This window comes from Dipodomys merriami, unplaced genomic scaffold (assembly GCF_024711535.1).
Source record: "Dipodomys merriami isolate MVZ:Mamm:240054 unplaced genomic scaffold, mDipMer1.0.p SCAF_6, whole genome shotgun sequence".
Classification (NCBI taxonomy): domain Eukaryota; kingdom Metazoa; phylum Chordata; class Mammalia; order Rodentia; family Heteromyidae; genus Dipodomys; species Dipodomys merriami.
Window position 1 is genome coordinate 6832742 of NW_027206179.1, and position 23642 is coordinate 6856383.

Sequence of the window (23642 nt, forward strand, 5' to 3'; positions counted from 1 at the left end):
ATTTTGTTCATCTCCCTGTCTTACTCCCCATACCCTACTGTCCCTCTTAAAGAAAAATGGTGGTGCGGGGGGGGGGGGGGGGGGGGGGGGGAGGAGTGTAACCGGAAATGGTTATCGAGGGCGGGGCTGAGGAAGTGGCACATATCATTGCCAGATCTCGAAAGATTTCACTCAGGTTATGGAGGCCTGAGCTCTACAATGGAAATGTTTGGTCTGTCTTTAGAACCATTTTCTTCTGGAGTTCCGCCCCCCCCTCCCTCTCTCGATTGTTTGCCGCAGGGTGTGTGTGTGTGTGTGTGTGTGTGTGTGTATAATGGTCCTGGGCCTTGAACTCAGGTCTGGGCACTGTCCTTGAGCATTTTTGTGCTCAACATTGGCATCCTACTATTTGAGTCACAGTTCCCCTTTTGGCTTTTTGGTAGTTAAATGGGAAAACATTCTCACCCAGGCTGGCTTTGAACTGTAGTCCTCACATCTCAGCCTCCTGAGTAGCTAGGATAGCAGGTGTGAGCCACCAGCACCTGCATGTCTGGGGTTTTCTCTAATGGAACTGAGGTTTGAACTCAGGGCCTCCTGCTTGCTGAGCAGGTGCTTTATCCCTTGAGCCATCCCCTTTTTACTTTCTAGTTTTGTTTTGTTTTGTTTAATAAGGGAAGGCCTTGTGGGGGAGGGAGACAAATCTTGCTTGCATACTACTGTGGAAGTGCAATCTATCTATGCATCATTATTGCCAGGAGGTACAAGGAAGATACATAACTACTCATCTATTTTAATAAATGAAGAAATAAATAATACAAAGTGGAACCCCATAGCATGATGTTCAAAGATTCTCTGACCTGGGCATGATAGGGCACCTCTGTAACCCTAACTTTCTGGAAGGTTTCAAGTTCAAGGACAGCCTGGACTAAAGAGACCCTTTATCACACCTGTCATCCTAGCCACTCAGGAGGCTAAGATTTGAGGACTGAGATTTAAAGCCAGCCCAGGCAAGAAAGTCTGTGAGACTTTCATCTCCAATTAATCACAGAAAAAGCCAGAAGTGGGGCTGTGGCTCAAGTAGTAGAGTTTAAGCCTTGAGCATAAAAGCTCAGGGACAGCATATAGGTCCTGAGTTGAAGCCCCAGAATTAGAAGAAAAAAAGTAAAATAGATTCTCTTACATGCAAGAGTCCAAAATGTCCTATAATATCTCTTGCCAAAATGAACTCCTTTTGCTAATTAGTCCCCTATGCTCAAAACCTATCATCTTTGAATATTATTCCTTCATGCATTTACATTTTTTCAATACTTAATGTTTCATAATAGGATAAAGGGAAATAAATAATAAAGTCTTAAGTTCTGTGCAGGGCTGGCCTCAGCTACTTTATACCGAACTGGGATGACAGGCTGGCACCACTACACCCAACTTGTTGGTTGAGATAGGATCTTGCTAACATCTTTACCTAGCCTCAAACAGTAATCCTCTCCATCTCTACCTCTTTTTTTTTGGGGGGGGTCCAGTTGTGGGGCCTGAACTCTGGGCCTGGGCACTGCACTGTCTCTCAGCCCTTTAGCTCAAGGCTAGTACTATACCACTTGAGCCACAGCACCACTTCCGGCTTTTTTATTTTTTCTGCTTATGTGGTGCTGAGGAATCAAACCCAGGGCCTCATGCATGCAAGGCAAACACTCTACCACTGAGCCACCTTCCCAGCCCCCATCTCTGCCTCTTAAATTGCTGATATTACAGGCATAAACCACTGCACCTAGCCCTAAAGCAAGTAAATCATCATATATGTGTGTATGTGTGTCTGTTTTATGTGGCTCCTACCTATAGCAAATCCAGTCCTCTAAAGCACACCCCATATTCTAACCAAGACTCCTCCATCTCCATTTGCTGAAATCGTTACTTGTGATTTCTGCTGACTTTTCGTGTTGAGAATAATTTTTTGTTGCTGTTTTGTTTTTTATTGGTCATGGGGCTGGACGCTGTCCCTGAGCTCTTCAGCTCAAGGCTAGTGCTGCTTCCAGCTTTTTCTGCTTATGTGGTACTAAGGAATCGAACCCAGGGCCTCATGCGTGCAAGGCAAGCACTGTACCGCTGAGCCACCTTCCCAGCCCCGAGAATAATTTTTTAACCTTTATTTAAGCCTGCTATAATCTGGGACTGTTCTTTTTTCCCCTGATTTATTTCCTTTGTTTTCAATGAACATTTCAAAGCATATGTTTGTTCCACACAAGAGGGCTTCATTGCAACATTTCCAAGCATGTACAAAATGCAAGCATTCAGCTCAGCCCCTCCATCATCTTCCACATCCCCGTTTCCTCCCCTTCTTAAGACAACAATCTGCACATTTCATCATTTTATCTTCATCCAGATAGAGAACATTTTCCCCATAGTCCCCCTCCCCATCCCTCAGCAGAGCCTGCCTGACTTTCCTATCATCCTTTAGTTTATATTAATTGTACAAAGGACACAGTGTATTTCACATGTTCACATATATTTTGTGTGTGTGTGTGTGCCAGTCCTGGAGCTTGAACTCAGGGTCTGGGTACTGTACTTATGCTATTTTTCCTTAAAGCTAGTGCTCTACCACTGGAACCAAAAGCTCCACTTCCAGCTTTGTGGTAGTTCATTGGAGGTAAGAGTCTCTCTGACTTTCCTGCCCGGGTTGGCTTTGTACTGAGATCCTCAGATCTCAGCATCCTGAGTAGTTAGGATTACAGATGTGAGTCACCAGCCCCTGGCTGTGCATGTTTATCTTTTATGAGCAATGTTTGTAGTCAAATTGCTAGGTGATGTGTAGTTAGACTCTCACTGTCTTATGGATAGAAGAGCTCTAGGACTGAAGCCACCTAATGAATGAATCATGGTTCTTCAGTGAGCCCTATCTTCCCCTGGCCTTGGAGGAAATCCTTCTACCTCACTTTATCACATGGAGAAAAGGGCCTGTCACCATCTTCCCCAGATCTCTAGACTGAGGGGTGTGGCTGAGTGGTAGAGCATCTGCCTGGCAACTTTGAGACCCTGAGTTCAAATCTCAGCATCATGAGAAAGAAGAAAGAGAAAGGGACACAGAGAGAGGGAAGGAAGGAAGGAAGGAAGGAAGGAAGGAAGGAAGGAAGGAAGGAAGGAAGGAAGGAAAGAAGGAAAAAGGAAGGAAGGAAGGAAGGAAGGAAGGAAGGAAAAAGGAAGGAAGGAAGGAAGGAAAAAGGAAGGAAGGAAGGAAAAAGGAAGGAAGGAAGGGAAGGAAGGAAGGGACAGAGAGACAGAGGGACAGAGGGAAGTTTAGGGCCAAAGTGGATGTCTATGGAAAGCAGGCAGAGAGGAAGAAGCAGGATGGTTCTATACCAATAGAGACAAGCATTAGTTGAGCACAGGAAAGAATTCCCTGATACTTCTGGTTACAGGGCAAATCCCCAGGCAAAAGGGAGATGGAGGCTGGGAAGATGGAAGGGAATTATGGGATAAAGCAATCATGTCAGTAAAAGGAGAGGGATGAATGGATGAATCGCATGGAGAGTGCCAAAGGCTTAGAGGCCCAAGTTCAAAGTCAAGGAGACAGAAGGAAGAACAGCAGGGGCATAACCCCTGGGCTCCCAGATGCTGAGGAATCCCAGGGCTATTGCAAATGGAAGAAGGAACTGCCACTGTGTCCTGGATATCTGGGCGACAGAGAAAACAGACGTCATTTGTTGGAGCAGGGCCATGAGGACTTGTTGCAGATCCAGTATTTCTCCAGATCGCATGTGACGTCATTCCAACCATCAGCACTAAATTCCGCACAGTTCTTCTCCGTGTCATTGTTGGGCCTATCTTTCTTCCAGTACTTCACCAGGCTGCAAGAATCGTGACACTATCAGTCTCTGCCCCAGCATCCCTCTGGGAGATCTGAATTTGGTTTTATTTATTTATTTATTTATTTATTTATTTATTTATTTATTTATTTATTTATTTATTTATTGTATTGCTGGTCCTGGGGCTTGAACTCTGTGTCTGGGCGCTGTCTCTGAGCTCCTTGGCTCAAGGCTAGCCCTCTACCACTTGAGCCACAGAACCATTTCTGCCTTTTGCTGTGGTTCATTGGATATAAGAGTCTCACAGGAGACTAGGAAGGTAGCTTAGTGGTAGAGTGCTTGCCTAGCATGCATGAAGGGTTCGATTCCTCAGTATCACAGAAACAGAAAAAGCCAGAAGGGGTGCTGTGGCTCAAGTGGTAGAGTGCTAGCCTGGAGCAAAAGAAGCTCAGGGACAGTGCCCAGGCCCTGAGTTCAAGTCCCAGGACTAGCAAAAAAAGTTTTTTTTTTAAAGGTCAGAGTCTCACAGACTTTCCTCTTATTTCTAAAGAGCCACGCAAAAAAGGGAAGCAGAGCCCACGCTCTAAGTTCAAGCCTCGGGACCAACAACAACAACAAAAAGTCCGCTTTCACTCCATAAAAAACAGCAGCCCTTATGGCTGGAGAAGGGGTATGGAGCAGGGGAGGAACTCCAATAATATATCAAGTCAGACCCTCAGCACTGCACCCCACTCTAGAGCAAATTCTCTTGGCCTGCGATACCTTTGTGACAGAGGTGAGCCATCCAGCCAGAGCCAATCGCCTTCCCGTCCCACGTCTGAGAGACCAATCCAGGAGGGGTGTTGATGCTCAGAAATCATCTCTAGGAAACTCTGAAGGGGGAGAAGAGGAGTTGGGAGGACACTCTGCACCCCCTTTGCAGCCAATGTCCTTCCATGTCCAACCTTCTATTGAACCAGGCCCATGAGCCCCAACCTGGGCTCAGGGGGGTCTCTGTTCCTCTCATGTGTTCATGCAGTGGTACAGTTGGGTTCTAGCTCTCTCTCTCTCTCTCACACACACACACACACACACACACACACACACACACACTTGGAAATAGGATGCATTTATCTGTCCTATGAGTGCTAAGCATCTGAGCAGGAATTTATTAAGTGTTGGAGCCAGCTCATGCCAATTCACAATTGATGACTTTCCTCAGTTTCCGTTTTTAGGCTCTGCACTGAGTGATATCCCTTCCCCCTCCATAGTGGCTGGACCTCAAACAGGGCGGCGGTATTTACACCAAGGAAACTGGCAGAGGGTCCACTCAGGATGGTTTTTTCCCCCACGAATGCAATTTGGGACCCAGTAGCAAGCACACCCATGGGTTTCCCCTTATATTTTAGGGGTTCCTCCCTCCCCACAAACATGCATCCATTCAGAACTTGTGGGTGTCTCCTTACAAGATGCTCATGAAACCTACCTTCCTTCCTCTCCTCTTCCTCAGATGGAAAAAGCAACCCCTCTTTCAGAAATGCCCTCTAAGCTGGGTGCCAGTGGCTCACACCTGTAACCCTCGCTACTCAGGAAGCTGAGATCTGAAGATGGCAGTTCAAAGCCAGCATAGGCAGGAAATTCTGTGAGACTCTTATCTTTAATGAACCGCCAGAAAACCGGAAGTGGCACTGTGGCTCAAAGTAGTAGAGCACTAGCCTCAAGCACATAGAGCTCAGGGACAGCGCCCAGGCCCTGAGTTCAAACCCAGAACAGAAGGAGAAGGAGAAAGAGAAGGAGAAGGAGGAGAAGGAGAAGGAGGAGAGAGAGAGAGAGAGAGAGAGAGAGAGAGAGAGAGAGAGAGAGAGAGAGAGAGAGAGAGAGAGAGAGAGAGAGGAGGGAGGCAGGGAGGGAGGGAGGAAGGAAGAAAGGAAGAAGGAAGGAAGGAAAGAAGGAAGGAAGGAAGGAAGGAAGGAAGGAAGGAAGGAAGGAAGGAAGGAAGGAAGGAAGGAAGGAAGGAAGGAAGGCAGACAGGCAGGCCCCACTTCCACCCCAGCTGGCCTCCAACCACAACCAAACCCCCACCAGATGCACCTTTTCCTCATCATTTTTGATCATCACTAGCTGGGCCTGCATTTCCTGGCAGGCAGTGACTGAATCATTCCAGTTCCGTCTGGACTTGGAGAAGAAATAACAGCTCTGCTGGAAGAGCATCCAGTCCCAGGGGCAGGGGCGACACATGCTGTCTATTGGGGAGAGACAGTTCAGGTCTGGACACTCCCCCCAACACACACACACACACACACACACACACACACACACACACACACACACACACACACACACACACACACACACACACACACACACACACGATTGTCAATATATTCTCCTGTGTCTGTCAGTCTTGAAACCACCCAGTCAGATACATTATCCTGGGTCCACACTATTCCTCCAGGGGTGTAGAAAAGTAGACGGTTTAGCTCAGAACACAGGCAAGAAAATGGGCTTGAGTTCTTACCTTGTCATCAGTAGTCTATGTTTCCAGATCCCAGAAGAGAAAACTGGAGCCCAGAGTTGGCTGGGGAACCCAGTAACGTGATCCCACATAAAGACTTTCTCAAACACATAATGGATCCAGTTTCCAGTCACTCACCCACTCTAGCCTTCAGCTGTCTCAGCTCCTGGTAGATCCTCTCTTTCCCCTGGGAGCTGGGATCCTCCAACTCTGTTGTCAAGAAAAACGAACTAAAATGATTAAACACCTACTGTGCACCAGGCTCTGCACAGTGGTCCTTGGGACACCATTTCTGATGCGTATGGATGTTGTTTTTTTGGGGGGTGGGGGTTCTAGCCTCATTATAGAGGAGAAATAAATGGGGTGCTGGTGGCTCACACCTGTAATCCTACTACTCAGGAAGCTGAAATCTGAGGATCACAATTTAAAGCCACCTTGGGCAGGAAAGTCTGTGAGACTCATCTCTAAGGAACCACCAAAAAGCCAGAAGTGGAGGTGTGACTCAAGTGGTAGAGCACTAGCCCTGAGTGAACATGCTAAGAGATAATCCTCATGCCCTGAGTTCAAGCCCCAGGACTGGCACAAACAACAATAATAATAATAATAGTATAAAAGTGTCTGGCTTCCTGAGAAGGCTGACCCACAATGGCAAGTGTTCCCTCCTCTCCCCTGCAGCAGAGAGAGGGACTTTATGAAGCTTCTAGAAGCTAGTACAAGGCTTCACTCCCACCCTCCCTCCTGAATCTGGCTGCCCCATCCAACAGGCCAGACCCAAGAACCCCCAAATCCTTGGGCCTGCCCTGACCCGGAACAAGAATGGCCATCAACAGTCCAGCCAAGAGTGTGATCGAGAGCAGATGCAGCACCAGGAGAAAGTGACTCTGGCCAGGACACCCTGTGGGAGAGATGGGGGGCAGGGGGAAGGAGGGGGAAGATGTTCCAGAACAGTCTCCCTGCCTCACCCCGGCCCAGAGACAGCCTGGCTACTTTTATCTTCCCCAAGAGCACAGGATTGTCATCACAATTGCTCCCTTTCCAGTGCTGAGTCAATCAGGTTTTCAATCTCCAGGTCTAAGCTTCCCCAGCTTAGGGACCCAGGAGTTCAAGACCTAGCCTTGTGAGGTCTCAGCCTTGACTTTGGAGACCCAGAACTCAAGACCCCAAATATAACTTCCTTAGGATCCAAGTATCCACAGACCCAAACTTCACCTCCCCAGACCCAGGTGTTCAAAGGCTCAGCCTCCACCTCCCCAGGATCCAGGTGACCCTATAGTCTTAACTTTCACCTCCCCAGAACCTAAGTGCCCACAAACCCAACTTCAGCCTCCCAACTTCAACCTCCCAACTTCAGCCTCCCAAGCTCTGTCCACTCTTTCCTCAGCTCCTGGCTCTGATCTCTCTGCAAAACATGATTGAATCCAGAAGTTGGCCAGCATCTAGAGCATTTAAGAGTGTCTGGTGACACTGTGATCCCCAAAAACCATGACTTAGGCTGGCCCTGATAGAACCCCCTCAGTTCCAGCCCAGCCTCACCCAGATATTGCCTCCTCTCTTCCTCAGGGTCATACATGGTTGGGCTGCTGTCCCTCCCTGCCTGGGACTGCTGGGGACCAGCCGCTTTTCTGACCACAGCGTGTGCCTCACTCCTTTAATCTATTCTCAGGAAGAGAAACAGGGAAGTGGGTAGCAGTGTGGGCAGAAGAGGCTGGAGGAAGCGGCAGAGTTCATGACCCAACATGGCTTCTGCCAGGCTCTCCAGGAATGTCAGGGACAGATGAGAAGATTAAGGGGCTGTACTAGCACCAAAAAAAAGTCCAAATAGGGTCTGGCTACAATGTGAGATAGTGTATCATTTGTAAAGATAAGGATCACAACACAACCTCTCCACAACCTACAGGAAGGGCTGGACATTTGCGCCCACAGACTTTGTGCAAACACTATGGCTGATAACGAGGTTTGCTGCTGTCTTTAGTCACAGTGACTTTGGTACTGAGATTAAATCACTCCTCCTCCTCCTCTTCCTCCTCCTCCTCTTCCTCCTCCTCCTCCTCCTCTTCCTCCTCCTCCTCTTCCTCCTCCTCCTCCTCCTCTTCCTCCTCCTCCTCTTCCTCTTCCTCCTCCACCTTCCCCTTCTCCCTCTCCTTCTTTTTCTCCTTCTTCTCCTTCACAATCCTGGGGCTTGAACTCAGTGCCTGAGCACTGACCCCTGAGCTTTTGTGCTCAAGACTAGCACTCTACCACTTGAGCCACAGCTCACTTCTGGCTTTTTTGCTGGTTCGTGGGAGATAAGAGTCTCATGGACATTTCTACCAGGCTGGCTTCAAACTGTGATCCTCAGATCTCAGCCTCCTGAATAGCTAGGATGACAGGCATGAGCCACCAGCGCCCAGCAAAGTATTTGGTCGTTCTGATGACCAGCCCCATCCTGATGTTTCCTAGACCGCATCCAAATTACCTCATGGCCATAAACTCAAGTACGATCAGAAGGGTCCATTATGAATGGCAGAAAATCTCATGACCACTCAAATATCTGTGTGTGTGCACATACATGCTGGCGCGTGTGCCAGCATGTGCACACAAAATGCCACAGAGAAGAATCTGGAATGGGCAGAGAGCTAATTCCAGCAGAAGACATCTAACCATAGCTAAAGGGCCATGACATGATGAGGGCTTGGGTGTGTCCTTCAGAGTTGGACAAGCATGGACAGGTTGAGGGCAGTCTCAGTTGCCACCAGGATGTCACCAAGAGAGGAGGGAGCTGGGATATTTTTTTTGGTCAGCCATAGGTCTTGAACTCTGGTCCTGGGCACTGTCCCTGTGCTCTTCAGCTCATGGCAAGTGCTCTATCACGTAAGCCACAGCACCACTTCTGGTTTTCTGGTGCCTAATTGGAGATGAGAGTCTCACAGACTTTCCTGCCCAGGCTGGCTTTGAACCTCGATCCTCAGATCTCAGCCTCCTGAGTAGCTAGGATGACAGGCATGAGCCACCGGTACCCAGTAGGCTGAGGTATTTCTCTTTTTTGTCTTTTTTTGTTTGTTTGTTTATTGTAAAGTACATTTCTTTTGAAACAGTTACCCGCTCCCTCATTTTCTCCTGCTTACCATTCCCCACTCCTCTCCCCCCATGCTGTAAAGGTCATTTCCTACAGTGTCTGGTGAGTATCACTGTTGCATTAGTTCATCCTTTGTCCTGCTACATCTGTGATTCCCTTTCCTTTCCATGGATCAGATGAGCTTATATACAAGCCAAAGGGAAGAAAGATCAAAAACAGAAAGAAAAAAATAGAAATAACTGCATACAGGACATAAAAAGAACCTCTTGTTCCTAATTCTTGAAGTTCATTTTGATATGCTTCATTATATAGGGTCCTATGCACTTAGTGATTGGATTATTGTGATCCCCTGCTAAAAATATCATAAGACATCATTTCTAGTTAGAGCTGGGGTACTTCTAGACCAATACAGACAAGCATTTGTTGACCACAGGAAGTAATTCCCTGGTGCTTCCAGTCTGAGGATGAGCCAAGGTACCAGGGAAAATCTTCAGGCAAAATGATACAGGAGCCAGGCATACATGACTCACTTCTGTCATCCTAGCAACTCATGAGACTGACATCTGAGGATCATGGTTCAAAGCCAGCCAGGACAAGAAAGCCCATGAGACTCTTATCTCCAATGAAACACAAAAATCCAGATATGGAGCTGTGGCTCAAAGTAGTAGAACACTAGCCTTAAGCCAAAGGAGCTCAGGGACAGCACCCAGGCCCTGAGTTCAAGCCCTAACTGGCAGGATGCAGGGGAGGTGGATGGAAATTGAGCAGAGGGGAAGAAGTATTTGGGGATGGCCTCAGCAAGAGAAGATCGAAAACTCATGGACCAGAAACAGATCGTGAGTATCTTCCACAGACAATGCAAGGAGACATAACAACCACAACTTCAGAGTGCTAGGAATCAGGATAGGATAGGAAGAGGAAGAAGAGCAGTGGTCCAGCCCACATAGGAATTTGGGAGAATTCTTGTTGAGTTTTCAGTGGCCATAGATAGAGAGGAGGAACTACATGAATGGAACAAACTTCTCCCATATGAAAGGAATGTTCAAGCTGCTGAAGCGATAAGGAAAAAATAAATAAAAGTCAGGTGTCACTCTCTGGAGCAGGACAATGAAGACTTCTTGCAGATCCAGAATTTCTCCTGAACACATTTGTCGTGTTTCCATTCACATCCTCTAAGTTCTGCACAATCTTCTCCCTTGCTGTCAGAGTTGTCTGGCTTCCAATATTTCATGAGTCTAGAAAGACCATAAGAATATGAGCTGGGCCAGACACCAGTGTTTCAAGCCTGGAATCCTAGCTACTCAGGAGGCTGAAATATGAATACTGTGATTCAAAGCCAGCCCGGGCAAAAAAGTCCATGAAACTTTTATCTCCAATTAACTACCAGAAAGCTGAAAATGGGGGTGGTGGCTCAAGTGGTAGAGCCCTAGCTTTGAGTACAAAAGCTCAGGGCAGTGCCTAGGCCCTGAGTTCAAGCCCCAAAACTGGAGGAAGGAAGGAAGGAAGGAAGGAAGGAAGGAAGGAAGGAAGGAAGGAAGGAAGGAGAAAGGGAGGAAGCAAGCAAGCAAAAAAGGAAGGAAGGAAAGAAAGGAAGGAAGGAAAGAAGAAAGAAAGAGAGAAAGAAAGAGAAAGAGAAGGAAATAAGGAAAAAGGGAGAGATGGAGGAAGCAAGCAAACAAAGAAGGAAGGAAGGAAAGAAGAAAGAAAGAAGGAAAGAAAGGAAGGAAGGAAGGCGGGTGGAAGTGAGGGAGGGAGGAAGAAAGGAAGGGAGGAGGGAGGGAGGGAGGGAGGAAGGAAGGAAGGAAGGAGAAAGGAAGGAGAGAAAGGAAAGAAGGAAAAGGAAAGCAAGTAAGCCTCTACCCCAGTCTCACTCTGTGGACTGTTTGTTCTCCTGGAAACTTGATGGGCCTACATCTGCCTGGATGTATATGGCAGATTCATCTTGCTCTAGTATGCCTGAATTGCTTGACTGTGTCCCCTGTCCCTCGTAATATGCAATGCTTCACAAGATTTCTATTGCTCAGGCAATAGAAACAAAGCCACCCACCTAGTCTCCACACCACCTCTCTTACTGAACTCCTGCCATATGGGTCATTACTTACATACCCTCCCCATTCCAGAACCAATACTAGGCAGCTAGAGGTAGCATCTACACCCCAGAATCCATATATAATTGATTAAAAGTAGTCTATCTTAAGCTACATCATTTTTATACCCATGCAAACAACAGAGGCTCTGGCCTACAGAAACTCTACCATCTCCCATAGAGTAGTGCAGCTGGAGGTGGGAGGTATGGGGCAGGGGAGGAACCCCAATAATATATCAAGTCAAACACTCAGCACTGCACCTCCCTCCAGAGCAAATTCTCTTGGCCTGCGATACCTTTGTGTCAGAGGTGAGCCATCCATCCAGAGCCAATTGCCTTCCTGTCTCACGTCTGAAAAACCAATCCAGGAGTGCTTATGCTTAGAGATCTCCACCAGAAAGTCCTGAAGGGGGAGGAGAGTCAGGAGGGCGCTCTGCACCCCCTTTGCAGCCAGTGTCGTCTCCCCAGTGTCCAACCTTCTATTGTACCCCTACCTGGGCTTAGGGAAGCCTCTGTCCCTTTTCCTCTGTGTATGCAGTGTGCAGTTGAGTTCTGGCTAACACAAAACACACACACACACACACACACACACACACACACACACTTGGAAATAGGACACACTTATCTGTCCTGTGAGTTCTGAGCATCTGGGCAGGAATGGGTTTAAGTGTTGGAGCCAATTCATGTCAGTTCACTATTGATGACTTTCCTCAATCTCTCCTTTTAGGCTCTGTCCTGAGTGATACCACTCCCCCTCCCCAGCCTCACTCCCCCTCCCCCCTCCCTTACTCCATCAGCGGCTGGACCTCAGACATGGCAGCAGTATTTACACCAAGGGAACTGGAAGAGCATCCCACACTAACGCAATTTGGGACCCAGTAGCCAGCAGGCCTATGGGTTCCCCTTACATTTTAAGGGTTCCTCCCTCCCCTCAAGAATGCATCCGTGTTCAGGACTTGTGGGTGTCTCCTTGCCAGGTGCTTGGACCCCTCTTTCCTCACACCCTTCTTCTCCTGTCCTAGATTAAGCCCATCCTCATTGAGAAATTCTGTCTGACCAACCACCTCTTCCCAGCTATGGCCAGAGGCCAGACACACAAATCCCCAGGACGGAGGCCCAGAGACATGTCCCTAACCTGCTCATCATCACTTTTGATGATGACTAACTGGGCCCCCACTTCCTGGCAGGCAGTGACAGAATAATTCCAGTTCCCTTGGGTCTTGGAGAGGAAGTAGCAGTTTCCTTGGAAGAATGTCCAGTCCCAGGGGCAGGGTCGGCAGAGGTGGTCTGTGGGAGAGAGGTTGTATGTCCATGTTCCTGTGTCTATCCAGCCTTGAAGCCCTCCACAGTCAGGCCCCCTCCCCCTTTGGGTCACAGCTTCCTGGGGGGAACTAGCCATCTCCCTCTCGATTTCTTGATCCATTTCCACACTCCATCTCTTCCAGATTTTGAGAAGCAAGAGGTTCTGGAGCTCAGGTCAGGGGCCACAAGCCTGGTTAACTGAGTTTCTACAATGGACACAGCCACTTAAGGACATCAGGTGCCATCATGGATGTTATTCTATATCCCATGTCACAATGCCCAGAGATGGCTAGGGATTCAAGCACAGCAACATGATGTGGAGACTCTCTTAAGATAGATCCTTAGAGACCCATTTCTGGTCACTCACCCACTCCAGCCTTCAGCTCAGTGAGGTCCTGGTAGATCCTCTCCTTCTCCTGAGAGGTGAAATCATGGGAGTCTGGACCAAGTACAACAGAAACAAAAATTACTAAACACCTACTGTGTACCACATCTTGCACTATACCCTTAGGAGCATGACTTCTGACCATTGGTCTTGGTAAATCTCACTTAACAGGGAAAAGAATCTTATAGGGTGCCAAGTGGTTCAAGCCTGGAATCCTAGCTACTCAGGATGCTCAAATCTGAAGATCGCAATTCAAGGGAAAACCTGTGAGACTCTTGGCTCTAATGAACCAGCAAAAAGCCAGAAGTGGAGCTGTGGCTCAGGCAGTAGAGTGCCAGCCCTGAGTGAAAAAGCTCAGGGACAACATCATCCAGGCCCTGAGTTCAAGCCCCAAGACTAGAACCAAATATATCTATATCTATATCTGTGTATGTGCGTGTGTGTGTATCAAAAGGAAAGAAAAAACTCTGACATCCAGGGAAGTATGAACCAGATGAGTAGATGGAGTTAGGACTGCCTTCTCCTTGCCAGGAAGCAGAGGTGAAGGAGATAAGCAATCCCTGGGAACCATTAGAAGACACAAACATGGCTTTCTCCCCAGTTCCTTCCTAAACCTGGTGGTCGCAGCTGATGGAGTGGACCAGAAAGCCCATACGCTCAGGCCTGCCCTGACCTTGAAGGAGGATGGCCACAAGAAGCCCAACCAAGAGTGTGATGGAGATCAGCTGCAGGACCAGGAGGAGGCAGCTTTGGCTCTCATGCCCTGCGGGAGAGAAAAATGAGGTTCTAGGATCCCACTGTCCTTTCCTCACCCTGACCTCAGGATATCCTAGCATCTCCAGTCTCTTCCTCCTCAAGACACAGGAATGCCATGTCCCAGCTTCTACCTGCACAATGCCCAGAAGTCAAGACTTCTGTCCTTCCACTTCCCCTTACCCAAGGGTCCTGGGTCCCCAACCTCCCCTAGAACCCAAGCATAAAGGAGGAACTCCATCCACTCCTTCTCAGCAACTGGCCCTGCTCAATCTGAGTCTGGAAGTTGGCTGGTAATCCTAGAAAGCCAGGGCCTAGGGCAGCCCTGACATAGCCCCCACAGTTCCAGCCCAGTCTCACCCAGATATTGCCTCCTTTCTTCCTCAAGGTCATACATGGTTGGGCCGCTGTCCTCCCTGCCTGGGACTGCTGAGGACATGCCACTTTTCTGACCACAGCCTTTACCTCACTCCTTTAATCTATTCTCACTCAGGAAGAGAAACAGGGAAGTGGGTAGCAGTATGGGCGGAAGAGGCTAGAGGGAGGGGCATTGCTCAGGACCCAGCTGTGGCTTCTGCCAGGCTCTCCAGGAATGTCAGGGAGGAGTGGAGAAGCTTCAAGGGCCCACTCACAGTACAGTCAGGCTGTGTTAACGTGTAGCATAAAGTGATTTTGTTATGTCCCCTCCATGGACAATGGGGATGGAGCCCCCGGAGCTTCTAGAAAGAGTCTGAACCCAAGCCTTGCCCATCTCCTAGAACTATTGTCCTACTGTGACAGTGCCCAGAGTGGTTTTGGAAACAGAAATTCCACCAAGGCTCCAGATGTACAGACACCGGAAATGAGAGACATCTACCAGACTCACACCCAGGATGGCTGATGCGTGGACTGGGCCAGTGAATCCATGGAACAAGATGTCCCCAGGTCTCAAGGGTTCAACATTCAATATGTGAAAGCTAACTCACCATCCAAAACCTTGCTGTCTGCCATGATACCTGATAAGCTTTCCTGTGTGTGTGTGTGTGTGTGTGTGTGTGTGTGTGTGTGTGTGTGTGCGCACGCGCGTGCACGTGTGTGCATGCTGATGTTAGAAGGACTTGAAATCAGGTCCTGAACACTGTCCCTTAGCTTTTTCATTCAATCCTGGTGCCCCGTCACTTGAACCACAGTTCTACTTCTGGTGTTTTGGTGGTTAGTTGGAAATGAGGGCCTTGTGGATTTTTTTCTGCCCAGGTTGGCATTGAACCACTATCCTCAGATCTCAGATTCCCCCAAGTAACTAGGATTACAGGTGTGAGTCACTGGAACATGGCCTCCTTTTGAGCTTTCTTGATGTCTGTCACTTATTTTATGTCACTTATGTCTCCCTTTGGCAATTAGATTGAAAATCTGTGCCTGTCCTGTAATGCCACTGGGTCTTATCAGTTCTGCTTTGCAAATTGTCCCTGGCAAAGCTGTCCTCACTGTTTTCTCCTTTCTAGCATTTTTTATTTTTGAGATAGTCCTAGGTTTGAACTCAGGGCATGGGCACTGTCCCTGAGCTCTACCACTTAAGCCATAGCTCAGCTTGCAGCTTTTTTACTGGCTCACTGGAGATAAGAGTCTCACAGACTTTCCTGCCCAGGCTGTCTCTGAACTGTGATCCTCAGTTCTCAGACTCCTGAGTAGCTAGGATTATAGGCACAAGCCACTGGTGCCCAGTTTATTTCAAGAATTTCATCTCCAAAAGAAGCTACCAGTTTATTTGATTATGAATATTTAGCTAAAGGCAGGAAATAAATCAGATGTTGAATAGAGGAATTGGGGGAACCTAATGTTTCTCCTTTGAGAAGCAAACTTTCCCCGAATGTAGATTAGATTCCATCCAAAACTCATCCAGGGTCTGGTAACACTGACCAGACAACAGGTATTCACTGTGGTAGCATCCATCTTTTATCCCCAAATTAAACACAATTGATCTTTAACTAAGGTAAACAGTGAATGCTAAGTATAAATTCTAATGCTTTCTTTGTTGCTTTGTATGTCCCTCCCCCATGGTATAACCCCTGCTTTCACTGTGTTTGAGGTTGATATAATTTGTGGAGGGGAAGGGAAAAAACAAATTGTTTAAATAGTGATACAGGTGGATCCATTACAACAATGGGATGTACAAGACATTATGTGGAAAAACGAACTTTACAACTTTGGTGGGGGGAGAGGAAGATGGGGGGGGAAGGGGGGGAGGATGGGAAGGGAAGGGGAAACAAAGGAGGCTACAATGCTTGATAAGAAATGTACTCATTATCTTGCCCATGTAATTGTAACCCTCTGTACAGTATTTTCACAATAAAAATTAAAATTTAAATTTAAAAAAAAAAAGAAGCTACCAGTGAATGACTAAGATGTTAGCTGTAGGGCTCACTATCACAGAAAAAGAAGCAAAATAAAAAGGTTTCCTAAATAAACAAGATTTCCTTAATCAGTCATTCTTTTGTTAGTTTTACAGAACCCAGAATGTGTATAGGCCTTTAGATACAATCAAAGTATGAGCTCTGGACTTTCCACCCTTTAGTAAAAAATAGAATCCTGCCAGGTGCTGGTGACTTATGCCTGTAATCCTAACTATTCAGGAGGCTAAGATCCAAGAGTCACAGTTCAAAATCAGCCCAGGCAGAAAAAATTTTAAGACTCTTATCTCCACAAAACTACAAAAAAAATGCCTGGGGTAGGGCTGTGGCTCAAGTGATAGAGCACTAGCCTTGAGCAAAAGAAGCTCAGGAACAGGGCCTAAGATCAAAGTTCAAGCCCCAGGTCTAGCACGCACACACACACACACACACACACACACACACACACACACACACACACACACACACACACACACACACACAGAAGAATCATATTTAGCGTTCAAGGTCACAATGTACTTGTATATAGGATTACAGAGACTGACCTATGGAAGTGATCATGGGTTGTTATGTTAAGGAAATTCTAGCACATAGACAATAATCCAAGCTGCATATGATGAAGACCTAATAAGCATGTAGCCTTCCTTCCCATTATCCCCCTGAACCTCCTTTCCTTCCCTTAAAAGACTTTTCATGTACCTGAGTTCCCTAAGATGCTCTTCATTTGGGGATTGTTATGCTTTGAATATGAGATTCCCCCAAGACTCAGGGAAGGATGGTTTTGTTGTACAGATATCATTAATAAGTCATATTTACTGTCAATAAAAAATCTGCTTGGGGTTTGAATTGTCAAATCTATTAGAGTTATAATACATCTTCAAGCCAGGGGAGAGAAATACCACATCTACCCAGTGAACATCTAAATTTGTGACAATGTAAAGACTAACCTGAAGGAAAGATTGCAGATGACTAAAAGCCCATTGTGAAAATGATTCTTCAAATGAGTAACTTCCAACCAAAAGGATGAGATATCTGAAAAAAACTATAATATTATAGTTAAAACAATAAGCACAGAGAAAAATGTTTTTAAAAAAAAGTAAAAATACTACCAAAAGCAAAAAGAAGAAGGCTCTCATTCATAACAGAAGGGAAAAATCAAAACATTCCATGATAAAAACTAAAATAATTTATCACCAGTAAACTGGTACAAAAGAAGTTACGCAAAGACATCCTGCACACAGAAGAGGAAGATGAACATAAACATAAAAAAAGTGAACAAAACAAATTCCACCAGATGAGTAGATGCATAGAAGAAGCAGGAAGGAGCTTAACACTATTTCGTTTTTTAAAAGCTCATACTTTCAATACCTTTAATATTCATTTTCAATGGATTCAAGTCCCCTAATCAAAAGACATAGAATGGTAACTTGCTTGGATCAAAAGTCACAACTCAACCATCTGTTGCCTACAAGAAACACATGTAGGGGCTGGGACTGTGGCTTAATGGTAGAGTGCTTGCTTAGCATGCATGAAGTCCTGGGTTCAATTCCTCAGTACCAAATAAAATGGAAAAAGCCAGAAGTGGCACTGTGGTTCAAGTGGCAAAGTGCTAGCCTTGAGCAAAAGTAGCTTAAAGACAGTGTCCAGGTCCTGAGTGCAAGCCCCAGGACTGGCAAAAAAAAATTTTTTAATAAAATTAAAAATTTTTAAAAAGAAAAAGAAACACATCTAATCTGGCCAAAACAACATTGACTTTAAAACATAGATAGACCCCCATAATGCAATGATAGTAGGGGATTTCAATATCGCACTCTTACAATAGGATATCTAGACAAAAACTCAACAAAGAAATTTGATTTAAATGACACCATAGGGGCTGGGAATGTGGTTTAGTGGTAGAGTGTTTGCCTAGCATGCATGAAACCCTGGGTTTGATTCCTCAGTACCACATACACAGAAAAAGCTGGAAGTGGAGCTGTGGCTCATATGGTAGAGTGCTAGCCTTGAGCAAAAGAAGCTCAGAGACAGTGCCTAGACCCTGAGTTCAAGCCCCAGAACTGGCAAAAATAAATAAATAAATAAATAAATAAATAAATAAATAAATAAATAAAACCATAAAATGAGATCTAAAATGCACTAGGACATGATAAATTATGCAGGATTCTAGTAGACTTACACACAGTGAGGCCAAATGATCATATCTTTATAAAATACTGAAACCAACTCCAAGATATGGAAATAAAAGACTTCTTTCTTTCTCTGTCTTTTTTTAAGTCTTTAGTTTGGGAGGGGGCTTGGGGGGAGATCAGTAGTGGGGCTTGAACTCAAGGCCTGGGCACTGTCCCTGAGCTCTTTTGTTCAAGGCTAGTGCTCTACCACTTGGAGCCACAACAACACTTCCAGTTTTTAAGTACTTAACTGGAAATAAGAGTCTTTTTTTTTTTTTTGGTCGGTCGTGGGGCTTGAACTCTGGGCCTGGGCACTTCAGCTCAAGGCGAGCACTCTACCACTTGAGCTACAGCGCCACTTCCGGTTTTCTGGTGGTTTATTTGAGATAGGAGTCTCACGGTCTCTCCTGCCTGGGCTGGCTTTGAACCGTGATCCTCAGATCTCAGCCTCCTGAGTAGCTAGGATTACAGGCGTGAGCCACCAGCGCCCGGCATGGAAATAAGAGTCTTACAGAGACTTTTCTGCCCAGGCTAGCTTTGAAACACGATCCTCATATCTCAACCTCCTGAGTGCTAAGGTTACAGGCATGAGCTACTGGTGCCCAGCTGATTCTTTCTTCTTTACCTCATGTGTGGTATATTCACGTGTACATCTTTGGAAAGGTTGGGAGGAGGATACAGAACTTGAGAGGAAAAGGTGAAAACTGCAGCAGTGGAGCTCAGTGGACATTGATGAAAGTGAACTATACAATTTGTAGGGGGAGAAAGAAGGGAGGGGCTGGGAGAGAGCGAGGGAACAGAAGACACTGTATGAAAGGAGATGTATTTATTACCTGACTCGTGTAACTGCAATCCCTCTGTACATCACCTCCATAATAACAAAAAGGAAATTAATTTTTAAAATGATAGCAGAGAGCCATCGGTCCTAAATCACACCTACAAAATATTTCAGCCAACAACTACACAATACACGTTCTTTTCAGAAGCTCGTGGAACTGTCTCCAAAACTGATCCTGCCCTAGAACATAAAGTAAATCTCAGCAAATACAAGGAAGTTGAAATCATCCCTTGGGTCCTGTCATAACACAGTGGAATGAAACTAGAGGTTAACAGCAAAAGAAACTACAGAAAACTTTCAGGTTCCTGGATGCTGAACAACACGTTGATGACTGATGAGTAGGTTTTTAATTCAAAAAGTCCCTAAGAGTACAATGAACATGAAAACCCAGCTTTCCAGAACCTTCTAGGTCACAACAAAGGCAGTTAGTTCTCTGAGGAAAGTTTGTAGCTACGAGAGCCTGTATCAGTAACACAGAAGCCTCAAGTCGATATCCTAAGGATGCACCTTAAGCTCCTTAAAAATACAAGTCATAGCTAAACCCCAAACCAGCAGATGAAATGAAATAATAAATATCAGGGCAGACATCATCATGCACTGGTGGCTGGTGTCTGTAATCCTAGCTGTTCAGGAGGCTGAGATCTGAGGATCGTGGTTGGAAGCCAGTCTGGGCAGGAAAGTTCATGAGACTTCAATCTCTAATTAAACACCAAAAAGCCAGAAGTGGAGCTGTGGCTCAAGTAGTAGAGCACCAGCCTGGAGTAAAAAGCTAGGAGACAGTGCCCAACCCCTGAGTTGAAGCTCCAGTACCAGCACCAAAGACAAACCATAACAGGTGTTTTTGTAAACCTACAGGTATGCCTCAAGTGGTAATGTCAGGGCTCAAATAGTTAAGGGGCATGCCTTGAGTGATGGGGCATGGCTCAAATTAATTTAGGGGGTGTGATTCAAGTAGTAGAGCACTTGCCTTGCAAGCACAAGACTCTGCCTTCAAAACCCCAGTAATAGCCGGGTGCCGGTGGCTCACACCTGTAATCCTAGCTACTCAGGAGGCTGAGATCTGAAGATCGCAGTTTGAAACCAGCCTGAACAGGAAAGTCAATGAGATTTTTATCCAATTAAATCAGAGAAAAAGCTGGAAGTTGTGTGTGGTAGAGTAGTTAGCGTTGAGCAATAGGAGCTCAAGAACAGAGCCCAGGCCCAGAGTTCAAGCCTCAGGACCAGCAAAATGAAACAAAACAACAACAAAAAACAGTAATTCTAAAGAAAAAGAAAAATGGAAAATATACACAAATTGTAAACAATCAGGGAGATCTTTTTTTTTTTTTTTTTTTTTTTTTGTCAGTCATGGGCCCTGAACTCTGGGTCTGGGTGTTATCCCTCAGGTCTTCAGCTCAAGGCTAGCACTCTTCCACTTGGGCCACAGTGCCACTTCCGGCTTTATGTGGTGCTGAGGAATCGAACTCAGGAACCACTGAGCCACCTTCCTAGCCCAGGGAGATCTTTTTTTTTCCTCCTTCATTTTACTTTCCCCCTCCTCTCTCACATTTTTTTGGAATAGTTGACAGGGATAGTTGACAGGAATTACATTGAATCTCTAGATTTCTGTTGGTATGGCTACCATAAATGATTCACAGACAAAGGTACTCAGGGGAGCTGGATGGAAGGTGAGCAGGTGGATGGGATGGTTAGGCTAAAGCCCCCCAAAGACAGAGCAGAGGTATTTCTGGCGAAATACCTCTGATCTCAGCCAAAGGAGCTTAGAAGATTCAGGAAACTCAACCAGCCCCTGAAACTCACCCAGAAAGTTACAAATATGGGTCCCAGCCACACCCTGAAAGCCAAGGGGAAACTTGGGGGGGGGTGATAAGGGAACAACAAACATTTTCTTGCCCAAGACACAAAGCCTCTAATATGAAGAGAGTTGTAGAGCTATCTGACAAATATCCCAGGGGCCATAGACAGAGAGAAGGAACTGCATGAATGGGGGTACGTGTCGACCACGTGACCCAGGTGCTGAAAGAATAAACTTTCTCTTTTGTTGTTGTAGTTGGTCATGGGGCTCGAACTCAGAGCCTGGGCACTGTCCCTGAGCTTCTTTGTGCACAAGGCGAGCCCTCTACCACTTGAGCCACACTGCCACTTTCGTTTTTTGAGTGGCTAATTGGAGATAAAGAGTCTCATGGGACTTTTCTGAACTGGCTGGCTTCGAACCTCAGATCCTCAGATCTCAGCCTCCTGAGTAGCTAAGATTACAGGCATAAGCCTCTGTTGTCTGGCTGAAAACAAACTTTCACTTGCTCAAACGAGACAAAGCATGTTTATTGCAGAGCCAAAATTTCTAAAGCTTGCCATCTGCCATGGTTCCATGTACCAGCTCTAAATTCTGCAGCATTTTCCATCTCCCCATTCTTGGACTTGTCAGAACTACCAGTTCTTCCACTGATCAGTCCTCCAGTTCTTCCTGAGGCTGCAAAGACTCTGACAATGTGAGCCTCTGCCCTCTGTGAAAGGGCGTCTGTGCAAAGTTTGTAACTGTTTTGTACCCATACGTAGATGTGCTCTGTTCTTTTTCTTTTTTTTTTTAGGTCCAAGACCAGGATTCAAACTCAGTACCTGATGCTTTCATTTATTGACTAGCATTCTACCACGGGGACGGGGGGGGGGGGTGGCCACACTTCCTACCCCCCATGATTTTTATTCTTCATCAGTGATGTACTTGGGTGTAGAGCCTGGCCTTGGAGCTGTCTCTTATCTTTGATGTTTGAGAGGAGTCCTCTTGCTGAAGGGGGTGTGGGATTTTGTTGTTGCTGTTTTTCTGACGGTCATGGGTTTGAACTCATGGCCTAAGCACTGACCCTGAGATTTATTTTTGTTTGTTTTGTTCAAGGCTGGTACTCTACCACTTGAGCCACAACTCTACTTCCAGCTTTATTTTTTTTAGAAAAGAAAAGAGTCTTGCCAAGTGTTGGTGGCTCACAGCTGTCATCCTAGCTATTCAGGAGGCTGAGATCTGAGAATCAAAGTTCAAAACCAGCCCGGGCAAGAAAGTCCATGAGACTTCCCAATTAACCACCAGAAAACAGGAAGTGGTGCCGTGGCTCAAAGTGGTAGAGCACTATCGCCTTGAGTGAAAAAGCTCAGAGACAGCACCCAAGCCCTGAGTTCAAGCCCCATGACTGACCAAAAAGAAAAAAAAAGTCTCAGATTTTCCTGCCCAGACCACAATCATCAGATCTCAGTCTCCTGTGGAGCTAGGATTACAGGCAGGAATACCAGCACCCAGCCTTCTCATCACTATGTATGTCCATGCTCCTGTGTCTGCCCAGCCTTCAAGCCCTCCACCCCACAGCACCCTGAGGAGCCCCCCTTCCCTCTCCACATTGAGTCGCACCCTATCCCAGAAGAACCCAGAAGTCCTGGCTTAATCTCCTCTAGACTGGAAGGGACGTAGGAACCTGAGAGCTAGAACAGAGGCCTAGAGACTGAGTACCTGCTGTGTACAAAGTCCCTCTAACCCCCAAGTATCTTCCTGGCTATTACCCAATGCTCCCATTTCACAGATGAGGAAACTGAGGCTCAAAGAGGACAGGGGAACTCAAGCAAAGTGATACCACTTAAACACATTCCCAAGCCTCTGGAGACTCTTTCCCCATCCTGTCACTCACCAACTCCAGCCTTCCACTGGGTCAGTGCCTTTATAAATCTTCTCATCCCTTTCCTGCTCCCACACATAGGGGCTGACAGCTTGGGAACCTAGGCCAAGACACAAGAGATTGCAATTATTTCTTTCTTTTGTGCCAGTACTGGGGCTTGAACTCAGAGTCTAGGCACTGTCCCTGAGGTTTTGTGCTCAAGGCTATAACTCTATCACTTGAGCAACAGCTTCATTTTTGGCTTTTTGATGGTTAATTGGAGATAAGAGTCTCACAGATTTTCTTGCTGGGGTTGGCTTCATACCACCAGCCTCAGATCTCAGTCCCCTGTGTAGCTAAGATTACAAGCATGAGCCACTGTTCCACTTTCGGCTTTGGGGGCAGGAAGATCTGTGAGACTCTTATCTCCAATGAAGCTCAAAAAAGCCAGAAGTGGAGCTGTGGCTCAAGTGGTAGAGCACCAGCTTTGAGTGAAAAAGCTCAGGAACAGTGCTCAGGCAAGCGAGTTAGCCCTAGCACTAATACACAAAGGGGTGTGGGGGTGTAGGGGGGACTGGAAGCATGGCTGAAGTGGTAGAGCACTTGCCTAGAAAACAAGTCCCTTTACTGTCCAAAAAAAATTAATAAGAATGGGGATTAGGAGTGTACTTCGTGGTAGAGTGCTTGCCTCGCATGCATGAGGCCCTTGGTTCAATTCCTCAGTACCCGATAAACAGAAGAAGCCAGAAGTAGTACTGTGGTT

At 46.4% G+C, this 23642-nt stretch overlaps 1 protein-coding gene and 1 long non-coding RNA gene across 2 annotated transcripts; both read right to left on the bottom strand.

The window, feature by feature from the left end:
• Positions 1–2082: 2082 nt before the first annotated feature.
• LOC138813865 (CD209 antigen-like protein C) lies at positions 2083–7911 on the bottom strand. The gene is made up of 5 exons (XM_070002398.1): positions 7076–7911; positions 6409–6480; positions 5847–5998; positions 4539–4648; positions 2083–3818 (listed from the first exon to the last, which is right to left on the bottom strand). The coding sequence occupies exons 1-5, from the start codon at positions 7092–7094 to the stop codon at positions 3668–3670; spliced, it is 504 nt and encodes a 167-aa protein (XP_069858499.1). The 5' UTR covers positions 7095–7911; the 3' UTR covers positions 2083–3667.
• A 4712-nt stretch (positions 7912–12623) lies between these two features.
• LOC138813866 (uncharacterized) lies at positions 12624–13856 on the bottom strand. Its single transcript, XR_011367871.1, has 3 exons — positions 13772–13856; positions 13081–13152; positions 12624–12698 (listed from the first exon to the last, which is right to left on the bottom strand). It is a non-coding gene; the product is annotated as an uncharacterized lncRNA (long non-coding RNA).
• Positions 13857–23642: the final 9786 nt, after the last annotated feature.

Coding starts and splice junctions, on each gene's coding strand:
- LOC138813865 (XM_070002398.1), bottom strand. Junction 4,649..5,846: donor TCAAAAATGATGAGGAAAAG/GTGCATCTGGTG, acceptor CTCCCCCTTCAG/AGTTTCCTAGAGATGATTTC. Junction 3,819..4,538: donor GGCTCACCTCTGTCACAAAG/GTATCGCAGGCC, acceptor CGATTCTTGCAG/CCTGGTGAAGTACTGGAAGA.